Source organism: Natrix helvetica (genome assembly GCF_964273705.1).
Source record: "Natrix helvetica genome assembly, chromosome: 5".
Classification (NCBI taxonomy): Eukaryota; Metazoa; Chordata; class Lepidosauria; order Squamata; family Natricidae; genus Natrix; species Natrix helvetica.
In genome coordinates this window covers 84,712,138-84,733,298 of record NC_138551.1, presented here as the reverse complement: position 1 = coordinate 84,733,298, position 21,161 = coordinate 84,712,138, and the positions used below count along the sequence as shown (strand labels likewise).

General features: G+C 38.8%; 1 protein-coding gene across 1 annotated transcript in view; it reads left to right on the top strand.

Annotated features, from left to right (window-relative positions):
- Positions 1 to 21,161, top strand: part of MCU (mitochondrial calcium uniporter) — a 127,305-nt gene that overhangs the window by 93,048 nt on the left and 13,096 nt on the right. Inside the window, exons 2-3 of the mRNA XM_081954399.1 lie at positions 12,698 to 12,767; positions 20,848 to 21,018. Of these exons, the coding sequence (XP_081810525.1) occupies positions 12,698 to 12,767; positions 20,848 to 21,018 (241 nt within the window). The remainder of the gene's footprint in view (positions 1 to 12,697; positions 12,768 to 20,847; positions 21,019 to 21,161) is intronic.

The window sequence follows — 21,161 nt, the reverse complement described above, 5'->3', positions numbered from 1 at the left end:
GTCAAACTCACGGTGTTGCGTCGTCATGTGACATATCGTGACTTTTCCCCCTTTGCTGAAATGGGAATGGGGGTGGCCAGCACATGATGCATGCAGCCCACAGGCAGTGAGTTTGATACCCCTGCATTAGAGCATATGTGGATTTCAACTCCCAGAATTCCCCAGCCAGCATAGAATTTTGGGAGTTGAAGTCTACAAATTTTTAAGTTGCCAAGATTCGGAAACATTGCATTAAAGAGGAGGAGTAGAATTAAATACAAGGGTTTAATTGTCTCTATGTGTCTCCAGTTTCATGAAACAGAAATATAAACTACTTTATACGGAGTAATACAGATCTGCTCTCATCTGTGTCTCACAGATGGGTTTATTATTATCTTTTGTACGGCTTTAAATGAGAGATGAAATAGCATACTCAAGGCAAAATTGCTTAGAGGAATATTATCTTTCTTCTTTCAGTAGCTACCATCTGTGGACAATGTGGTGGGGTCAATCTTGGGGCTCAGAATGTAGCAATAATTTAAGAACCTTCTTTGTGTATATTATTTGCTTAATAAATATTTATTTGGAGTAAATACTAGCGTAAAGAAAAGAGGAACTTTGCATATATGATAGAAAATAGTTCTTTGAAGTTTCATTTCAATTGACAACTTCTCAAAAAAGTATTCATAAGAAATATTATACAGGTAGTTGGCCTACGTCTGCAATGGGCTCTATTCATCACAGTTGTTAGTCGATGGTTGTAAAGTGAGTCACATATGTGACTGACCCAATTTTATAACCCTTTTTGGGGTGGTTAAGAGAACACCATGGTCATTCACTGAATACCGTGGTCATTAAACAAAGGAATGGTTCGCTAGGGGCCAATTTTGCTGAAATCCAGAAGAGAATGACACATTTCATTAAAAATGTAAGAAGCACTCATGACACATTGCAAACGGTTGTAAGTGTAGCCACATGACTGTGGGGGCAACGGTTAGAGCTTCAAATCAGTCATAGAAACCGCCAGGGAGGTCCATCATAACTTTGAATAGTTGCTAAGCGTGTAAAGCTCAAGACCCACCTATTTCAAGTAGCTGGCCTGGCTCAACTTTGATCCAACTATATCGCTCCTGACGGGTTTTTTATTTGGGGTATTTTAATTGTATTAAATTATTTAGGGGTTTTTAAACATTGTGTTTTTAATTGTTTTTTATTCATCAGCTCACCTCCTCCTTGTATATGTATATGTCTTGGTATACGTTTTTGTTATATGTATGTTTGTTTATATATTTATTTCCTATGTTTTATTGTACGCCGCCCCGAGTCCTTCGGGAGAGGGTGCGGCTAAGAAATAAGAAATAAGAAATAAAAACCGGTTGTAAGACAAGGACTACCTGTAAGAGTATGTTAGAGATTGTTCTGGTCTATTTGTCAAAAATAGTTCAGCTTCTCTATAGATGTCACCACACAACATTAAGCACATGTAGGTGTGATCTTCCTCTTGACTCCCCAATAATTCTTACTAATCCCATTTTTCCTATGCTCTTATCTTTGCAATCTGATAAGGCATTATACATTAGCTCAGAGTGTGCATTAATTTAACAGGAAAGGAAGGAAAGCAATTTTCCAGAAAAAAAATATCATCTTTTGAATCCATATAGTAGTAACAGAAGATACATTATATTATATTTTGAAATCTAAGCCATCTAATTATTTAAATTATCTAATCCTACATGAATGCTCCTAGAAGAGCCCTAGAAAAAGACTTTACATAAACTGAATTTGATAGTAATCAAGAGGTATGTATGGTGCTATAACTCAAGATTCGCAAAATGATAATTATCTAGTCCCGTGATGGCAAACCTATGGCACATGTGCCACAGGTGGCACACAGAGCCCTCTCTGCAGCCACGCGAGCCATTGCCCCAGGTCAGCTCCATTGTGCCTGTGTGCACGGCTCCCGCTGGCCAGCTGATTTTGGGGTCTCTGCCGCACATGCGCAGGGGGTTGGGCACATGTGGGAGACGTTGCATGCTCATGCGTTGGGAGCACGGAGTTCCCCCAATCTGTTTTTGGTCCCAGGAGGCTTCAAGGAGTCCTGCTATGCCCAAAACGGGCCCTGGGGGTGCATCATTCCACCCCACAGCCCGTGTTTGGCCCCCAGGAGGCTTCAGAGAGGCCTGGTAGGCCCAAAATAGGGTGTGCGGGGTTCAATATTCTCCCCGTGACCCGTTTTTGGTCCCAGGAGGCTTCAGAAAAGCCTGCTAGGCCGAAAACGGGGTGCAGGGGGGTTGAATGCGGGGGGTGGGGGTGTCATGCATGCATTGCACTATTTATGAGAGCATATGCAAGCACGCAACATGCTTTCGGCACTCAAGGACAAAAAGGTTTGCCATCACTGTCCTAGTCTGTCAATAGAGTAATCTTCGCCCATTGGCATAAATTCTGGCAGACTGGTTAACGTATCACACATTTTGCCCAAATGTGTCAATCAAGTATACAGAACCCGATCTAAGGAATGAGCTTTAAAAATGACATCCTCATACATTACCAGTATATCATCAGCATAATATACCAATTTGTATTCTAATGAATTATGCAACACACAAAGACCCAGGGCTATTGTATTGTTGTCCAATACCACAAACTAAGGAGTCTAAACAAATCTGAAAATAAAACGTTCTAAGGAACCTTATGAATATATATATCGGTATTGTATATATGAAATATATATAATTAAATATTCAATATCTCTATCCATAATTACATTTGTATTGACAAAAGTCCAGATTTCATTACCCTAACCTAGACTAGCAGTTCACATTATAGCCAGATTCATTAAGATAAATATTTAATGCTTCTATCGATAAAGGGATATGTCTATCTCACGCAGGAGGGAAATAATTGACAAATTCAGTACATATGCTAAAATGAATAAACAAAGTATTAATTTCAGTATGGAACAGTTAGCAGACTATCTTTCAATTTGGCCATTAACTTCCACTTTGGTTGGCAGGAAGGCTCCTAGAGAATATGGATAAATTATTGAGGTAATCCACAGGTGATATGTATATATTATCTGTAAATTTCCACATTTAGCAATAGAATTGCTGTTTTGTATTTTTTATTTTTATTCAGCTGATTGAATGTAATCTTTGACAAAGTTGATTATTCTACGGGTGAAAAGAATTCTTATTAAAATCTGTTAGCAGTTAATGTTTTCATGTCAACATTATTCAATGAAACAGGTTGATAATTAGCAAATAACATATAATCTAATAAATTGATTTTTTTATATTATTCCACAAGGAGTAGTCTTCTAATATTACATTCCAAATCACCTTTTTCATCCCATCTGTGGTCAAAATAATACTTGTCAAGAATCCAACTGCAAAATGTCAATTTTACTTAAACCCGTCTTCATCTTCATCAGATAAGTTCTCAAATTTAATATATTTGGTCAAGTGAAATAGGTGGTATTTCACAAATATGTGGACAATCTGCACAATCTTTTTCCATTTTCTACTATTTAGTCTAACATAAACTCAGTGTAATATGATAACATATTCTTCAGTTCATTTTTTGCTTATTGTATTCCCATGTAGGCTAACAGTGAGACATCCGTATTCAAACAGTTTTGAAATTGCCTTTCAAACTAGTTCCACTTTTTTTGTTTATTTGACATGGGTGCAATAATGTGACTGTACTTCATAAGCTTCTTACTCAAAAATTAAGGAAGCAGCTGTACTGTATTAAACTCAAAATATTGAAGGGTCACAGAACTCATACCCTTTATAAATTCAATAGAAAAACATTGAAATATCAGTTTCCATATTGTTTACTAAATTCATGCGGCTGTTAATTTAAGCTAATTCAATTGTGATGTGTTGTCTAAGCATATTTGAACTTGTTGAAATCATGTTGAAGAAACCAAAACATAAGTGTAAAAAATTATGATGTGGAATAGAACAGAACAGAATAACAGAGTTGGAAAGGACCTTGGAGGTCTTCTAGTCCGACCCCCTGCTTAGGCAGGAAACCCTATACCACTTCAGACAAATGGTTATCCAACATCTTCTTAAAAACTTCCAGTGTTGGAGCATTCACAACTTTGGGAGGCAAGTTGTTCCACTGTTTAATTGTTCTCACTGTCATGAATTTTCTCCTTATTTCTAAGTTGCTTCTCTCCTTGATTAGTTGTCCTGCCCTCAGGTGCTTTGGAGAATAGTTTGACTCCCTCTTCTTTGTGGCAACCCCTGAGACATCGGAATACTGCTATCATGTCTCCCCTAGTCCTTCTTTCTATTAAACTAGATATACCCAGTTCCTGCAACCGTTCTTCATATGTTTCAGCCTCCAGTCCCCTAATCATCTTTGTTGCTCTTCTCTGCACTCTTTCTAGAGTCTCAGCATCTTTTTTACATGTTGGCCATGGTTAGTTGGCCATGGTTAGTTGGCTGTTTCGTACTTATGGCCTTTGTGGCATCCCGAGGTCAGGTAATCAAAATTCAGATGCTTAGCATCTGACTCATATTTATGACCGTTGCTGTGTCATGTGACACAGACAAAGTCAATGGGCGAGTCAGATTCATTTAACAACTGTGTTACTAATGTAACAACTGCAGTGAGTCACTTAACAACTGTGGTAAGAAAGGTTGCAAAATGGGCCAAAATTCACTTAACAAATCTCTCGCTTAACAACAAAAATCTTTTGCCCAAATTGGGGTCATAAGCCAAAGACTGCCTTTCATAACTTTGAGGAACGGGGAGAGAGGTGTTATTTTGTAGCTGTTGTGAAGCCATCAAGAACTAACTTTCCGTGACAATGCCCTAGTGCTGTTTACTTCAAGGCTGAACACTGCAGATAAGACATACTTCCAAAATTGATTGCTCACAGGCCAGATCTGGCCCACGGGCCTTGTGTTTGACACTTCTGGTGTAGAGCTTTATCACACTCATGATTTGTACATTCTATGTTCCCACTCTGATTCCGGCTTTGGAACTTGTTTTCCTGAATGTCAGTATCAGCACTTAAACATGTCAAATGCTTTAATCTAGCTGTGTCATAAACACTATTAATGTATAAAACCAGAAGGTTTTCAGTTCTTCCTTAACTGCACATTAAGTGACATCTGATCTGAGGGAAGATGCAAAATATAACATCAAAGGAATTTACTGAAGAGTCAGCATATATCTTTGTAGGAATGTTACTTTTCAGCATATCCACCATCGTTTAGGATGTAAAACATAATAGGATTTTGAAGTTATCTGAACAGGTCCTGCAGTCGTGTTTTACTTATAGCACAGATCCCATTTGTTATCCTAACAATGTTACCCAATATTCATTTTATTTAGATCTTGAATACATTTCCTCTCTGTGGCGCCTTTACACATAGTAGAAATGAAGTTACTAAATATTCAAACTGCTCAAAAGTAACTCTATAGACACCATGTGTACATTGTATGTGACTATCTTTATCTTTGAACCCCTTCAAAAATAATATGTAGTTAGAGCCTAACTCATCCCAAATATATAATATTGGGAATTGGAGTGAAGGAATCAAAATGTCCTTAAATGCTTTTTTTTTAAGTTATCAAGCATCTTCATTATATTATTGCTACAATTGGGTTATAGCTTATTTGACAAGAAAACTTGGGAGAAAAAATGTAATTCTAGTTGTGATTTGCTGTTCAAATTTTTCACTTGTCCTTAAATGCATTACTTCACCTTAAATGGTAAATTTTGGGTATTCAGAGTCCTGAGATAATCAAGCTATTGGAACAGACATTCAAAAGGCAAGAACTGTAAACAAGGATGGCTTGCAGAATTGAAAAGACAATTATGTGTTGAGAATGTTTTAGATAATTCCTAGCTGAAGCAGAGCTTTATACCCTGTTTCCTCGAAAATAAGACCTCCCCGGATAATAAGCCCAGTCGGACTTTTGAGCTTATGCTCTAAAACAGGGGTGTCCAAACTTTGGAACTTTAAGACTTGTGGACTTCAACTCCCAGAATTCCACAGCCAGCCATGATGGCTGGGGAATTCTGGGAGTTGAAGTCCACAAGTCTTAAAGTTCCAAAGTTTGGACACCCCTGCGTCTAAAATAAGCCCCTCCCCAAAAATAAGGCCTCCCTGAAAATATTGTAACAGCAGCAGCCATGAGGTGACCACGCTCGCTGGCTCCTGCACCTCAAAAATTATAAGACCTCCCCGAAAATAAGGCCAAGTGCTTATTTCGGAGGGGGGGGGGTGTCAAAAGAAATTAAACCCTGTCTTATTTTCGCGGAAACACTGTAATACATAGGAATAGGACACAGGAATCAGCATTTGAATGAGCTGAAAGTACATTCTGTTGCCTGAATGTTTTGGGATTGGAAGGAAATATGTACTCAGCTCTGCGCTCATCTTGCTATGTGTCCAATTAAAAAGGAGAATATTATCTACTGGTTGTTGTATTAATTTTATATTCATATATAACAACACACATGCATATACAAAATATGTTTATCAGTGTACTCCCTAGTCTTTGAATGAGCAATCTTCCGCAATCAATGTAACATACAAGTGATACTTTTTTCAGCATTTTCTTTCAGATTCAAGATAAAACCAGTTTTCATATTCCATTGCACTCCAGCTATCAGAACAAACAGGTCGTTTCCTGTAAAAATTCAGTGGAAACAGGAACTGCATAATTTTAAAAACTTTCTGTTTGTATTATGTTGACTTTTGAAATCTTAAATATTGCCCTGAGCTGATATAATAGAAAGAAAACCACTCCCTGTCATCAGAGCTATTTGTTGTTTAACTGAAATTCATTCAGTAGTCATTGTTCGGTTTTTAAAAAAAAAAAAAATTCTTAAGCACTATACATAGTTTGTTAAATTGCCCATATTAACCTAATGACTGCTACTCAATAAGACATAAACTCACACACAGACACGTGCATGCACACAACTGAAGTGTGGTTTTGCACACCATTTACTTGACAGTCAAAGACTGCTTCAGGAAAGCTTAGAACAATCTCTAATGTTACTGGGATTATAGCCAAAAGATTTTGAGGTACTGCTTGGGTGAGCCAAAAATTGATTTTTATTTCAGAGTGGAGTGCTTGGAAGCACATTTTTTTCTTTCTTTCCTTCCTGCCATAGGCAGTTAATTGGCTAAACTCTAGAGCAGTAGAACTGAATTCATTCTTGAGGATCTACACATAACGTCGTATTATAAATATTTTTAATTTTCTTATAACTAATCTTTGTCTGTAAGTACTGCAAGTAGAATCGCTTCAGAGGTTTGGTATTTAACCAACTGAGTGTCAATGCTAGAGTTTGGTCCTAAAATAAGAAATTGGAAATATACAAAATTATCCCCAGGGGTTTTTAGAATATGTTCATCAAGTATGCTAAATATTGGAAGCAACTGCAATCAGCATGTACTGCTCGCAATTACCATATGGAAACATGGAAGTGGGCTTCACTCTATCTAGTACAGGGGTGTCCAAACTTGGGAACTTTAAGACTTGTGGACTTCAACTTCCAGAATTCCCCAGCCAGCATGGCTAGCTGGGGAATTCTGGGAGTTGAAGTCCACAAGTCTTAAAGTTCCCAAGTTTGGACACCCCTGATCTAGTAAGAGTATGAATATACTGCAAAGAGAAATTTAATTTGTTCTTAGCCAGGCCTAACTCATTGGAAATATTGGAAGGCAAGAATCTGTAGCTTCCTTGATTACAAATGCAGCATTACGCTGTGAGGAATGCAAACATTAGTTTCAGAGTCTGTTGAAAATCAGATTTACATCCTGATTTCCAGTTTAGTTTTAATCATGCAGTAATTATTCAGTGCAGTTGTCAGTGCATAGCCATACGTGAAAATTTAAGGGAATCGGGAACAAGGAAGGTGAAGCTACTTAATACCATCGGGAAGTAGCATTGTTGTTAGTTCCTCGCACTTCGTTCAGAAAAGACATTGAAAGAATTAGTCCAAAGGTCCTAATCTAATGGCAACCCCCAACACACACAATGTTCACATGTTCCCAGTTAACGTTTATTGAGCAGTAAGACTTGCTGAACCACTTTGGTAGAAAAGATTTCCCATTAGATATCCGTATTAGTTTGCTGGCCGTGCGTATCTTTAATCTTTTTAATTCCGAATAACATTTCATACGAAAGCAGGTATCAATATAGTTATCGGTATATTCTGTAATTCAAAAGTGAATTAATTTGCTGTCTCTGATCGAAACAGGCCAACACATAAAACTTAGAATTTTTGAACTAGGGCAAGTAAAAACAGTATTACCAGGATAAAAGACTACAATTAACCATCTTAGAGTTTCCAACAATAAAGTGCTCTTCTAAAAATACAGCAAGAAGCATGATTGGGAAAAGTTAATCGAATTAGGGAGTTTTATAACTCTTGTTAATCCAAAGAATGGAATCTGAAAAGCTTTTAGTAGCATGGTAGCTTTTGATAAAACACACCTTTTTTTTTTTACAAGCAAGACGGTAAACCTACAAGATCTGTGCTGTTTTAAAATTGAAACACTTATTTAAAACGTTAAAAAGAGTATTGTTCCTAGTTCTTGCTGGTAGTATAGGCATTATATTTATTAATTGTATATATGTATGTATGTATGTATAAGGTGACCAACTTTTTTACAATGAAAAGGAGGACAAAACACGTTCTATTGTCCAAAATGCTAAGGTGACCAACTTTTTTACAATGAATAGGAGGACAAATAAATTGGAAAAAATATATCGTAAATAAAAGAAATATTTTATTCATTGCAACAATAATACACTAAAATATGTTATATGCATAATAAAAACATTTGCAACATTTTATATTGTAATTATGCTTACTTGCCTGTTAATTATTATTTAAACGAATACTTTTCCATTGAATTAATATTTTTTGTCAATGTATCATCTTCTAACAATATATTGGAAATATCTGAACAAGAAATACCCTTCATATTGAATTTTACGGCAAGTGCTGCAGCTAGAGTATCAACATTCAATCTCGATTTCTCACTTGTCAAAAAATCATTGGCAATTGAAAAAAACTCTTTCAACTGCTGCATTAGTTCCAGGGCAGCACAACGTAAATTGAACAAGTATAAATAAATGTTCACATGGAATATGTTCATTTTTGAAATGGCTGAAAATATCCACCCATCTTTTATCAATTTCAACATGTTGATTTTCCCATTGTATTAATTTTTCAGAATTTAAATATACATTCAGTCTTCTAATTTCTTCAAAGGGACAATTGTCATCTATTTTAATGTCTAGCATTTCTTTAGATAAAAATTCAACACAAGATTCAATATCTGTTTAATATACTTGCAATGAAGTAAAAAAAACACCATTAAAAACTGTTTAATAAAACGTGAATTGTACTTACCTCTGTATAATTGAATATTCACTGAGAAAGAAATAATTACCATAAGTCATTCAATTGCCGATGTGCCGTGAGTCTACTGCATGCGTATGTGCCGTGTGGTGTTTCAGTAAGAAGTAAACAAAGCCACTTGCACGCGGCGCTCTCTCTCAAGGTCTCCCGTGCGGAGCACATGCGTCTCATAATCGCGTCTTATACCGCACTATACCGAGTCTTGACGAATTGTCATGTCAAATACAAATACGTCACATAACGCGCAACAGATTAGCCTTCAAATATCGAAAAGGAGGACATGTAGGAGGACACTTTTCAAGGGAGGACAGAACTTACAAAAGAAGGACTGTCCTCCCTAAAGGAGGACGGTTGGTCACCTTATGTATGTATGTATTTATGTATGTATTTGTGTTACAACCCCTGGTATGCCCAAATATGGGAGGGAACTCACTACTCCCCTTTTCTGTCTATCGGCTCATTGCAGGAGACCATCCAAGGCAGAAAACAATATTTTTAATGTTGCCTTTTTATATTTGTGTTGTATTTGTGCTGATCTCCCTTTATTTATTTATCAGAATAAATACAACACACACATGCACACACACGCACACGTGTGTGTGTGTGTGTGTGTGTGTATATGCAGTGGTGGGATAAGCAGTGATGGGATCCTGCCAGTTTAACAACCGGTTTGGTGATCTCGTGCTTTGTGCATGCACTCCATGCGCACTCCACGCATGCCCATGCCTAACACGTGCTTCATGCGCATCAGCAGTTTTAACAAAACTTACCTTCCACGTTACTTCTGGAGAGTAAGACAGCTGAAGCACAGCAATCCACTCTGCTGCACGAATCAGCTGAGAGGATATAGGTAAGTAAAGCGCAGAGGCGGGCAGGCGGGCCAACCTGATCATCAGAGCGAACCGGTTTGCTCCCCAGCTGATCGTCGAAGCTACTGGTTCACCTGGTTCACTTGAACCAGTCCGGTCCGGCTGAATCACACCCGTGAGAATAATCATTATTTTCTCCTTCTGGTGTAGCAGAGGCTGTTGCAATGAAAATATTACCTAAATGAATATGGACCAATTTATAAATTAGCCAAAAAGACTTTTAAGATTATTTGTGAATTTTCCTGCATGGACTATGTCTTAGTGTCCTTCATTATGGAAACCCACATATTTCTACACACTTTTTATATTACACACTTCTTATTTTAAACTTACTCCTTCATGAGTCTTCTGGAAGACGGGATGAACAAAAATGTTGGTCAACACGATAATAATATAGAGATGCTCTATCTAATACATTGAGGAGAGAGAGACTGATTCTCCCCCCTTTGCTCTTTAGAGTCCTTTAAATGTATGTATTTATTCCAGTTTATTGGTTGCCAAAGTCCAAATAAAACAGGGGCCATTAAAAAATACAAACAAGCCCAGGTCTGGGAATCAAGGCCAGATTTCCAAGGCTTTTCTAAGAGTGAGAACACCATCCTTATTTCTAGTGTTTTGCTGTTCCAGAGGGTGGTTGATCCTATATTTATACAAAATACCAAGAAGGTTTCACTTTGACTGCTATTAGTCTTAGAAAGCATAATGCTCGATTTGGACAATTAGCAAATGTCTACAAACTGCCAAATTAGTGATGTACTCTCACAAACAGTAAAATGTCTGAAGTTCAGATCCTGTGAAATTCAGATCCTGTGCAAATTAGAGGAACTTGTACTTTTTCAGTGCTAAAATAGTTTCTTCGGTCCACGCAATGGTGGATGGTGTGCCACATTAAAGTACTTTTTCATAAGGTTAATGTTTATTCTGAGTAAATATCGATGGCTTTTTACTGAGACAGTTTTCCTCGTTTCAGCTATATTAATATAGATGATCTTACCAAAATTTAAATACTGTAGATTTCAGCACAGTCTCTTTGGAGAAAAGAAGAAGTAAACCGCAGAATTTATCAAAACTGTATTAATTGTTTTATTCGTAAATAAGCATTTTCAAAATAGGTCTCATATCTGCCAAAGAATGTTTAGTTGTGCAAGTGTAGGCTTCATAGAATGGGATGGAGGAAGGGTTCTTAATATTTAAGAATTTATGGGAAAGGAAAAAAAATGACTTGCAACAAGTCCTGTAGTTGTTGGCTTGTTTTTACAAAACACACATTTATTAACAAGTCTTTGTGGAAAGGTTTATGTGATCACTAGCCCCAATGTATGAAAATCATGCTATATGTAACAGATGCATATGACTTTAAAAGGCAGCAAGCTTTAATCTGAATTATTTGCCAGCTCCATATATTTTGTGATGTGGTTTAATTCAATAAACAAGGCAAATGTGTGCAATGAATACAGATTTATCAGTACTTCCTAGTGTTCTTATTATTTTCCCATTGTAATTCTATTTTAGCGTCTGTATGTATATTCACATTTCTCTTATAAGTTTGCTTGTGTAAAATGCACCACACTGATCAATCTGGTGTTAGATATGCTGGCTGAGACTGCTGAATATACCCCCTCCTCAGTGGTGGGTTTCAAAATTTTTTAGAACCTCTTCTGTAGGTGTGGCCTGCTTTGTGGGAGTGGCTTGCCGGACATGTGACCGAGTGGGAGTGGCTTGGCAGTCATGTGACTGGGTGGGTGTGGCCAATGTGTAAAATGTGGTGAAACTCACTTAACAACGCTCTTGCTAAGCAACCAAAATGTTGGCTCAGAAACTCTGGCATTTGAAGTGTGCAAGTCTTAAAGCTGTCAAGTTACAAGACCCTTGCACCCCTAACCCTTCAGAAAAAAATCCCCCAGGGGTGTTCAAACTTGACAGCTTTAACACTTTAAAGTTTAGATAGGACTCTTAGAGGCGGGTGGGGCGATTGGTGAGCCAGCCAATCAGTGAGTGGTGGGCGGGGCAAGCGTGGTGCGGACGGGCGGGTGGAGGGAGCTGGAACTGGTTCTAAACGGCACGGTAGATTTGTGGAACCTCTTCTATGGAAGAGGTTACAACTGGCAGGAACCCACCCCTGACCCTCCTCCTCTTTTAGTTACCACCTTGGTTAAAAACCATTTGCAGATACAACAGTAATGAATGGTAATAAGAAATTATTTTCCGGCCAATGTGCTCATTTACAACAAATTTCATGGGCATGCTGGAATGGCTGCTTATTTATGAACGCAGTAGAATTCCCTCCCAGAATTGTGGCTGTTCCATCACTGCAGGTTTTCAAAAGCAAACTGGACAACCATTTAACCGGGGTGGTATAAGGCAGTGATGGGGAACCTATGCATGCCATAGGTGGCAAACTGTTTTAACAAAAAAAAAATGCTCTTTTTTTTCCTAGGCGCACCAAAGATTTCCTCCTTTGCAGACTATGGGAGCTGTCTATTGCAGTACTGTAGCGCCCTCTAATGGTGAGTACCAAATCTATAAACCTTTCTTTAGAGGATTTTTGTTCCGATGCTCAAGAAATTTGTTTTTTAACTTAATTACTTGTACTTTTTAAAATGAAAAAAAAATTGAAAGAGGAGATTAATTTAGAGCTGGTATAGTTCTCTGTGTGTGTGTGTCTCTGTCTCTGTCTGTGTGTGTGTGTGTAAAACCCTTTTCCTGTTCAAAGAAATAAATGAGGCATCTTGCTTGCTTTAGTCTTTCCATAGTACTGAATGGCAAAAAACGATGCACCGTTATTGGGAGTTGTCATTTGTTTTTCCTTTCCATATTCTGCTTTTTTAAAGATCTTTCTCCACGGCTATTTGTTCACAAAAAAAAAAAAACAACAACCCCAAATCATTCCTTTTCTAAGATAGCATTTTTGTAAGCTGTAGGAAGGCTGTTTGGAGCTTCTGCCTTTGTTCTGAAGGTCAGGTTTCTTTTGCAAACAGCCTCACGCACACCTGGGATGCTGCTTCGCCTTCAAAAGCCAGTTTGTATATATTTGGTGCAGTTATTACAGCTCTGCATTATTTCAGTTTTGCAAATATATCCGTGGGTTAAATTTTCCGCCACTGGTGCTTTTTAAGACCTTTGCTTTATTTTCAGCATCTCGAGTTGGATTTGAAATGCAGATGTGATCTTAAGCTGACAGGTTTCTGCTTTCTCTGCTGCGCATTCATGAGTTCACCTCACCTAGCATGTGTGACTAACAAATATTGGTTGAGTTTCTGAACCAAATTCCTTTAGTGGTATTTGCTTCTTAGTACACCTTAATCTGAATTTAAGAACAGTTGTGGTCACGCTCTGTGAATGTTTGTCCTGCTGTCTGTCTGTGGCTCACCTGGTTGTGGAAAATGCTGCAAAACAACCAGGTGAAGTGTTAAGACATGGAATCTATACCATCCTGTTAGAATATTATAGCAGATAACTTATTTTCCAAAGCATCTGAAGGCAGGGCAAGAAACTAAACAAGGGGAGTAGCAACCTGGAATTAAGGAGAAACTTCCTAACAGTGAGGACAATTAACCAGTGGAATAGCTTGCCTCCAAAAGTTATGGGTACTTCATCACTGGATGTTTTTAAGAAAAGGCTGAACAACCACCTATCTAATATGGTATGTTGATTACCAGAGGTGTGGTATTCAGCCAGTTTGGACCAGTTCTACTGAACCGGTAGTAATGATTCTGCGCAATTCGGAGAACCGGCAAATCGCACCACGGTACTCACATTTTCGGTGAATCAGTGGTGGAATTCTTTGAAACCTACCGCTGGAGATCACATGACCGTGGTGGCAGCGATGCAATGCTTTATGACAGCCATTTATCTGGAATGATATAAGATCTCCTACTCGAGCAGGGAGTTAGACTATAAGACCTCCAAGATCCCTTCCAGCCCTGTTACTTTATGTTATTCTAACTGGGAATGCTTTACAGGTTGTAAAGCACCCTTTCCGATGTCATTGTAATTCTTGACTATTGTTAAATGAACAGTCACAAGTTGAGGTTTACCTGTAGTTCAAACAGAAAAATCTTACCTTTTTAAGAAAAGGAAGATACCGTATTTTTCAGACTATAGGATGCTCAGGACTATAAGACACACCTAGCTTTTGGGGAGGAAAACAAGGGGAAAAAAATCTGCCTCTGCCTCCCAGCAATTTGCCTCTCTGCAGCAAACAGCCAGGTTAGCTTCAGCATAGCCTGATTTAGCACGAGCAGCTGATTGGTGGTTGGATCAGCCTTCTATCAGGTGTTCCAGGCTGCGGGGATCACGTCCTCTCGTGCCCCATTTTCAGCCTCCTCACATCCCGTTTTTGGCCTCTGAGGATAGGCTGCTGCAACAGTCTGAAAATGGGATTCATGGAAGCAGCGATAGGTGACAGCGGTGATGGGTGTCACCAGCACCAATGGGCAGCGGTGATCGCCACAGCTTGGAATAGCTGATAGGCAGTATTCTAGGAGGCCAATCCAACCCCCAATCAGCTGCTCATGCTAAATCAGGCTGTGCTGAAGCTGACCAGACTGCTGCAAGGAAGCAAATTGCTGGGAGGCAGAGGCCGAAGGGTGGAGGGCCAGTGGGTGGGCGTGGCTTCGGCAACATTAGTTACATAAGATACACAGACATTTCCACCCACTTTTTTTGGGCGGGGGGAAAAGTGTGTGTTATACACTGAAAAATACGGTAATTAGGAGGAATAGATCTTTCAGTTTACCAAGGGAAGTCTTCGGTCCCCAATTTTATGTAGCTAAATCTTCTTATGTAACCAAATTGTTTCACTTGTTTCAGATTATGATTGATGGATGGATACTACTGCTGATGCTGCAAAAATGGCATTGCCTCAGTTCAAGAGAGAAAATACTGCAGAATTAGAATGCAGTATATTTAAAATGTTTGAGTGCAGCACCAAAGTATAAAATTGCATATGTGTCTTTACATGGGGAATGGGAGAGAAAGAAGAACAATAGCACGAAAATTTTAAAAAAAGGTCATTTGTTGCTAAAGACGCAGCCCATGTTTCTCCCAAGTATTTGGAGCTATTGATCAGGTCTGGTTCACCGCCTTCTCCTTTTTAATGGCACTGCTTGTGCTCTGTTTATCTCTCAGCTGAACCTAATTGGTTCACAGATGCCGAGGGCTAACTTTCCATAGGGAATATCCTTTTTAAACTACAGGTTGCATCACCTTGTCAACGTGGAAAACTTTGTTTCAATAATCAATAGTGTTATTGATTCGGGAATGGATGGATTCAAAGATGGAGAAGCAGGATGACTGAGGAAACTTGCAAGTTTGTGACAGGTTTTTAAAATAAAACAGTAGTGAGTTATGTCATAACCGGCCTATCTAACACAGGTGATGGGAAAGCTTCTTTAACTGCATCTGAAGGAATTATTTAAATATGGTGGTGTTTTAGAGCTTCGTTCTCCAATACCTTTGATGCTATTCATCCCCATTTCATCGGCTGCCTAAAGCAATCTTCTCATTTTGACCTGCATATAAAACACTCTCGATACTGCTGAAAAAACAATTACTACCAACCTGTCTTCCATCGGGATCTGTATACTGCATAAAAAGAGGGCTGTGAAAATATTTACAGACCCCTCACATCCTGGACATTAATTGTTTCAACTCCTACCCTCAAAATGATGCTATAGAGCACTGCACATCAGGACAACTAGACACAAGGACAGCTTTTTCCTGAACGCCATCTCTGCTAAACAAATAATTCCCTCAAGACTGTCAAACTATTTACTAAGTCTGCAAAACTATCACTATTAATCATTGTTCCTATCACCCATCTCCTCCCACTTATGACTGTATGACTGTAACTTTGTGCTTGTATCCTTACGATTTATATTGATTGTTTCCTGATTGGTTATTTGTATGACTATCATTAAGTGTTGTACCTTATGATTCTTGACGAACGCATCTTTTCTTTTATGTACACTGAGAGCATATGCACCAAAGACAAATTCCTTGTGTGTCCAATCACACTTGGCCAATAAAGAATTCAATTCTATTCTATTCTATACTTAAAACATGTGGACAACAGTGGACGACTTGCAGATTACAAGTTAACTGGCCTTACTTTTGCAGCAGTTAGAATGTGCTGCTGAAATTGGCAATAAAACTGTGCTTTTTTCCCCATTGGGGAGTCAACTCATGCATTAAGCTTTCATGAAATATTTAGACCTCCCTTAAAAGCTATCCAGATCCCAAATGGCTGAAATTTCAGCCCTATCTCTCTATTTGTGTCAGGCCTGCTAAATAGAACAGACCAAGAAATCAACTTCACACGAAGGCTAAAACTACTCTTGGTTAGATTGGCTGTAATAACAGAATCTTTCAAACTGGAGTAGGTTGCACTTCCTCTTTCTTCCTATAATTCAGTGAATTAGGGAGCTACTGTATTTTTTGGAGTATAAGACACACCTTTTTCCCTCAAAAAAGAGGCTGAAAATCTGGGTGCATCTTATACACTGAATACAGCATTTTTTTGCCTCATGAAACCCCGCCCCTTCACCAAAATGGCCGTGCATAGCTTTTCGGAGGCTTTCAGAGTGCTCCTGGGGGCTGAGAATGGCAGAAATGAGCAAAAAAATGTTTTTGCTCCCCCCCCAGCACTCTATAAGCCTCCTAAAGACTATGCATGGTCTTTTTTTGCTCGTTTTTTGGGGGGCACCTCCCAGGAGCACGCTACAAGCCTCCTAAAGGCTATTCATGCCCTTTTTTAAAAATGGGGCCAGTTTTCATGAAAAACAGGCCATTTTGGGGAGGTCTGCAGAGTGCAAAAACTTTTTTTTTAATTTGCCTCTTCAAAATCTTGGTGCGTCTTATACTCTGGAAAATATGGTATCTCTCTAAACTATTTCCCGATATTATCTAGATCAGTGTTTCTCAAACTTGGCGACTTTAAGTCCTGTGGACTTCAACTCCCAGAATCCCCCAGCCAGCATAGCTGGCTGGGGAATTCTGGGAGTTGAAGTCCACAGGACTTAAAGTCGCCAAGTTTGAGAAACACTGATCTAGATGTTCTGGACTTTAAAAAAAAGTTAGCCTCTTCTTGTGTGGTGATGGTGTTTGCATATCTCCATCAAGGTCATCTTCTTAGAACATCTTCTTAGAACAATTAATCAGTGGAACAACTTATCTCCAGAAGTTGTGAATGCCCCAACACTGGAAGTCTTTAAGAAGATGTTGGATAGCCATTTGTCTGAAAGGGTACAGGGTTTCCTGCCTAGGCAGGGGGCTGGACTAGAAGACCTCCAAGGTCCCTTCCAACTCTGCTATTGTATTTCTTTACTGTCTATAGCAGGAGTGTCAAACTCTATTTCATTGAGGGCCACATCAGGTTGTGTTTGACCTCAGGGGGCAGGGGTGGGTGTGGCCAGGGTGGGTGTGGCCAGCTCAACATCACTCATGTCTGGGGCACCTATGGTGGCCTGGGCCCTCTGCCAGCAAAAACAGAGCTTGGGATGACCGCATATTGCCTCCCGAGTTCCGTTTCCTTTGGCAGAGGCACCGCAGGATAGTCCTTTGCTGTTTCCGTGGGCCAGATTTAAGTACTCTGCAGGCTGGATCTGGCCTGCAGGCCCTGAATTTGACACCCCTGGTCTATAGGGCTCCAAACATTTTGGAAACGAATCCATCTTCCCTAATACCAAAGGAGAAATTCGGTTTTCAACATTCAACATGATATAGCATTGATCTGCAATGATTTCCTCCCTTCTGGGACTTGGATAACATTTATTTTGAATAAGATAGCTACTGCTTCACAACCCACGTTCAGTTAAAAACACTGAAAGTTTTTTTTTTTTTAAACAAACATAAAACAAACAGACGTAGAAACACACAATACATAAAAATCATCCTCCAGTTACATACAGTATGTTGATTGGTTACAAAGCTTTATGCTTTCTCACAATAGTCCCCACTTGCAATTTACACAAATTCACATATCATCAATCCAATATATATATAGAAACAATTATTATGATTATTACACATTCATTTGGCTATAACTGTTATTACATCCTTTTATATAAAATATTCTACATTTAAAGTAAATCTATATTATGGCATTTCATTACATCCTCCTAAAATCATCCAATAACATTACATCTTTATACCATATTCTATATAAAAATTGTTTGAATTTAATAAAAAGGCTTTTAAACATCCTCTCATAGTCCTCATTTACAATTTGTATAAAGTTTCACATTATCAATCTGGTATGTATGTATGTGTGTGTGTGTGTGTGTGTGTGTGTGTGTGTGTGTGTGTATGACCTTTCATTACATCATCCTGTGTCCTTCCAGTAGTAGTGCAGTCTTATATCTCTTATCATTTGTAGTATTAGTGTTCTGGTTGCTTTCTTGGTAAGTCTTATATGGACTTCTCTTAGCAACTCGTTCCTCATTGCATATCTTGTAAAAACTCGAAACCCTCCATCTGTTCCTTCCATCAGCTTGCCTTTGGTTATCACCGATGCTTCTGCCAAAATTTATCTCATTACTTCTGTCAAATTTTCTCCCTTTTCTTCTTCTATATTTTGAGGTCAGTGATAGAGTTCCAATCCGTCAATCTCCCCTTTCCATATTCCACTCTTGCCATTTCCAACCACGCTCAGTTTACTGTCAATATCAACAATTTTCTTATCTTTTTGTTCATCTTTTTCTTCAATTTTTAGAACTCTATCCTCAACTTTCATCATCATTTGATAAGTATCCTCAATTTTTCCATCTATTTTTCCTGTTCTGTGTTCTATGTTCTCCATTTTCTTCTCAATATTCTCTGTTGTTACTAGTATTTTTGAATTTCTAGCATAATCATTTGCAGTTAATGTTTCTTTTTCATGTTGCGCCATTCTTCCAACTTATAAACACTGCCACTATAACATCCAAGGCTTTTTTGTTAAATTTGAAGCAAGTTCATTATAATCTTGCAAGTCAAGGCTTTCTCTTCACTCCAGTCCAGCTACTGATAGTACTCCAGAAGAGCACCTGTATAAACAACCCATGCTCTTTCAATTATCACTTTCAATAAACAAACTGAGAAGTCTTGAGATATATGTCAAATGTTCAAAGAGAAAAGAGAAAAACAATGTTTCCAAGCCTCCAGCCTCTAAGTGGCAGTGTTACTTCTTTTTCCTCTGCTTTTACATCCCTCTTTGTGTACCAAACTTAAGGAGAAAAGTTCTTAAAAGAAAAACAACCCAGTCAAGCGTTATAAAAAAAAGAAAATTTTAATCCATAAGTATGAAAAAAAGAATGAAAAGTAGAAGAAGAAAAATTAACCAATCCAATTTAAAAAGTAGGAAACATTTGTAAAAATTCCATCTGTAAAAAGAAAAAAATTAAAAAAAGATAACACACTAAGTTTAATTCTGGCTTAATCTCGCCGCTTACTCTCTCTTGTCTTCAATTTTAATTTAACTTTTGGTTTTTTGGGGTGATCTCTTCTCTAATAATAAATTTTTTCTCACCAATTCGACACACTTTCTCTCCCACTTTCCTTCTGTTGTGGAGGTGTCCCAACTTCAGCAGCTTCAATGGCTGCGTCTCTGTTGCCAGAAAAAAGAGCTTCTCCTGGCTCAATCAGGGACTTTGTGATGTCCCTGAGATCAGCAGGATGTGCCCTTCTCTATCACCGTCTCTACAGGACGGTTTAGGTCCAAAAGGACCGTCCAGCGGCAGAGATATCGACTGCAATCTTGGAGCTCCAAGATCGCACGTCGTATTGTCGCGACGTCAGCCCCGCCTTTCTAAAAACACTGGAAGTTTTTAAGATGTTGGATAGCCATTTGTCTGAAGTGGTGTAGGGCTTCCTGCCTAAGCAGGCGGTTGGACTAGAAGACCTCCAAGGTCCCTTCCAGCTTTGTTATTCTATCCTAGTCTGTTCTTGTCTAGTCTAGTCTAAATGATTGTTACATGGAAAAACCCCTTTCCCAGGTACTGCTTCTCAAGAAGGAAGTGTAATGTTGATTTATTGAAGCTTCATACAGAAAAAAAGTTGAAGTCAATACTTAGCAATCTTCTAGGAATCTTAGAAGTATAGAATTGGAAAGGCCCTGAAGAAACCTGTAGCCTAGTCCTTTGCAGTGTTCAGAAAAACCAATTAAACTATCTATGATAGTGCACACCTAATTGTGTGAATATATGTGCCTTTTGTCTATAGCAGAAATGGCAAACCTTTTCGGCACCAAGTGCCAAAACTGGAACGCGGGCATGCTGGAGCCCAGAAACCCGAAGACCAGCTGGCTGGTGCACATGCACGTGCCAGCCAGCTGGGCTTCCGGTTTCCAGTGCGTACATGCGCGCCAGCCAACTGATAGTTGGATTTCCAGCACTCTGGCACGCATGAAGACCAGCTGGCATGCGCACCAGAAACTGGAAGAGCAGCTGGCAACAGTCCGCATGCCCACAGAGAGGGCTCTGTGTGCCACCTGTGGCACGCATGCCATAGGTTAGCCATCACAGATCTATAGACTTCAACTTAACACCCATGTACATCTTAACATGCCTTTCTGAATCTGTTTCAATTGTCCCTGTTTATCCTCCGCAGATGTTACAGTAATTTACCAAAATGGGCTACCAGTGATATCCTTGAGTCTTCCGTCTCGGCGTGAACGCTGCCAGTTTACACTTAAACCTCTCTCGGACTCTGTTGGAGTATTCTTACAACAGCTCCAGGCAGAAGACCGGGGAATCGACCGAGTTGCAATTTATTCACCAGGTACTACTGAGCGTTCCTGGAAGAAACCAATGACCTCCTTCAGCTTTGGATTAGATCGCTATTTCTCAATTTAAAAGATTTGTGGACTTCAGAAATCCCGAGCCAGCATGCTCTTGATGGATTATTTACACTTAAGGCTACTG